General features: G+C 50.5%; 1 protein-coding gene across 1 annotated transcript in view; it reads right to left on the bottom strand.

Moving 5' to 3' along the window:
• The window catches only part of LOC105526472 (60S ribosomal protein L3-like), a 79,618-nt gene that overhangs the window by 70,259 nt on the left and 7,109 nt on the right, over positions 1 to 2,250 (bottom strand). Inside the window, exons 5-7 of the mRNA XM_011962474.1 lie at positions 2,186 to 2,249; positions 1,940 to 2,100; positions 1,613 to 1,726 (exon numbers count right to left, since the gene is read on the bottom strand). Of these exons, the coding sequence (XP_011817864.1) occupies positions 1,613 to 1,726; positions 1,940 to 2,100; positions 2,186 to 2,249 (339 nt within the window). The remainder of the gene's footprint in view (positions 1 to 1,612; positions 1,727 to 1,939; positions 2,101 to 2,185; position 2,250) is intronic.

Raw genomic sequence — 2,250 nt, 5'->3', positions numbered from 1 at the left:
CGCCACTGCACTCCAGCCTGGGTGACAGAGTGAGACTCTGTCTCAAAAAAAAAAAAAAAGATATCTTTATCTTTTCAAAAGAATAAACTAGTGGCCAGGGACAGTGGCTCATGCCTGTAATCCCAACACTTTGGGAGGCCAAGGTGGGTGAACTGCCTGAGCTCAGGAGTCGGCAACCTGCCTGGGCAACACGGTGAAACCCCATCTCTACTAAAATACAAAAAATTAGCCAGGCGTGGCAGCGTGTGCCTGTAGTCCCAACTACTCGGAAGGCTGAGACAGGAGAATTGCTTGAATCCTGGAGGCAGAGGCTGCAGTGAGCGGAGATCGGGCCACTGCACTCCAGCCTGGGAGACAGAGAGACACTCAAAAAACTAAAAATTAACAAAATAAACTAGCATTTTAAGTCCATCTTAAAGGAGAGGAAAAAAATATAAAAATTGTTTTCATGCATTTTTCGTTTGAGCCTCAGTGAAGCAATAATATTTTAAAATTTTTAAAATTTTGTCACATTTTAGTAAATTAATTTTTACAGAAAGGTGCATAAGGTTAAGCAAACAGTGGCAGCCTCGTCAGGATACAACAGGCTTCTCATAAGCCATGATGCTTCAAAACATAAGCCTAAAAGAATGGAATTGTTTCACGTTCGTGAAATTAGGACTCCCTTGTTGCGCATTTTTTATAGCAGTTCTGTGAAATTAGTTTGCTCTTAATAATAGAATTGACTTGTCAGTATATTTTGGATGAACACGAACAGAAATAAGGACTAGAAATGCTAGCTTGCCCTTGCCGCTTGATGCAGAAGTCAAGGGTGAGTGAACAAGGGTCAGAGCTGAAAAAGCTCACATGTCTGGCTAAAGAAATGGTAGTTGGCTACATGGTCAGCTCCCCAGAGCAGGCCAGCTGTCAAAACATCTAGGAGCTGTCACAAAGGAGTGACAGGCAAAATATATAGTCATAAGCTTTACATGTTCTAATCAATAGGAAACAATTGACAGTTGTTTTAATGAATTACAAGATAAACTTTTATTTATTTAACAAAACTATAACTTTTCCAACATTGATCCCATGACTACAATCTTCCTCCCAGGAGCTGAAATACTAATAGATCAATTACTGGCATAATTAGTCTCACCCCCACTCCTCCCTCCATCAAAGGACTAGTCATTTTTGTTTTTTTCCAGAAACGGTCTCACTCTGTCGTGGGCTGGAGTGCAGTGGTGCGATCACACCTCACTGCAACCTCCACCTCCCTGGGCTCAGGTGATCCGCCCACCTCAGCCTCCCATGGGACCATAGGTGCACACCACCACGCCAGTTAAGTTTTGTATTTTTTGTAGACATGAGGTCTGGCTATACTGCCCAGGCTGGTCTTGAACTCCTGGACTCAAGCAATCTTCCTGCCTCAGCCTCCCAAAGCACTGGGATTATAGGCATGAGCCACTGCCCCACATCACTGCCCAGCTGTCAAGGTCTTCTGCCCAGTGTGCCTAGGGGGGCAGCATCCAGCTGTGGGGCACAAATCTGGAGCCCCTGGGGCAGGGAGCATCCAGCTGGGCTGCAGCATGCCCCCTGCATGTAGACCAAGCTCTCTTGGCCAGCCTGACCCCACTCCAGCCCTCACCAGCGGTGTGATGGACTTGGCAGTCACGTCGTAGCTGGTGGATGCATTATTCTTCACCAGCTTCCCGTCCTCCATGTGCAGCCCCCTGCCGATGCGGTAGATCTGCCAGGAGAAGGGGGCACATGCCGGGGCAGGAAGTGGCCTCTGAGGCCAGTAGCCCATCCAGGCCCATCGACCCACGTGCTCAGACTCAGCGCTGGTGTGGGCATCTCGTGACCCCGGCAGTGTCTGGGTCATGCACCCCACCCACTGAGGCCAGTACTGAGGGCTGGGGTCCGACCACACAGTGTCCCCCTGCCCCACCTGAGGACGCACCTTCTTGTTGAGCTCTGTGCGGTGGTGATAGCCCTTCTGCCCGGCCCGAGCAATGGAGCAGCCCACGCGGGCGGGGTGCCAGGCGCCGATGCAGGCCACTTTGCGCAGGCCCTTATGGGTCTTCCTCGGCAGTTTCTTGGTATGCCAGCGGCTTGTGACCCCTGTGAGTGGGAGGGGCTGGTGGCTGAGAGGCCAGGCTGCCTCCAGGAAGCCTGCCCTGGAGCTGCCATCCCCACTGAGCCCTACCTTTGACACCTCGACCCTTGGTGACAGCAATGACATCAATGACCTCACTCTGGCTGAACACGCTG

The sequence above is a fragment of the Colobus angolensis genome, unplaced genomic scaffold, assembly GCF_000951035.1.
Source record: "Colobus angolensis palliatus isolate OR3802 unplaced genomic scaffold, Cang.pa_1.0 Scaffold59, whole genome shotgun sequence".
NCBI classification, from domain to species: Eukaryota; Metazoa; Chordata; class Mammalia; order Primates; family Cercopithecidae; genus Colobus; species Colobus angolensis.
Note: the sequence above shows the minus strand (reverse complement) of the source record. Positions and strands in the feature narration are given on the sequence as shown.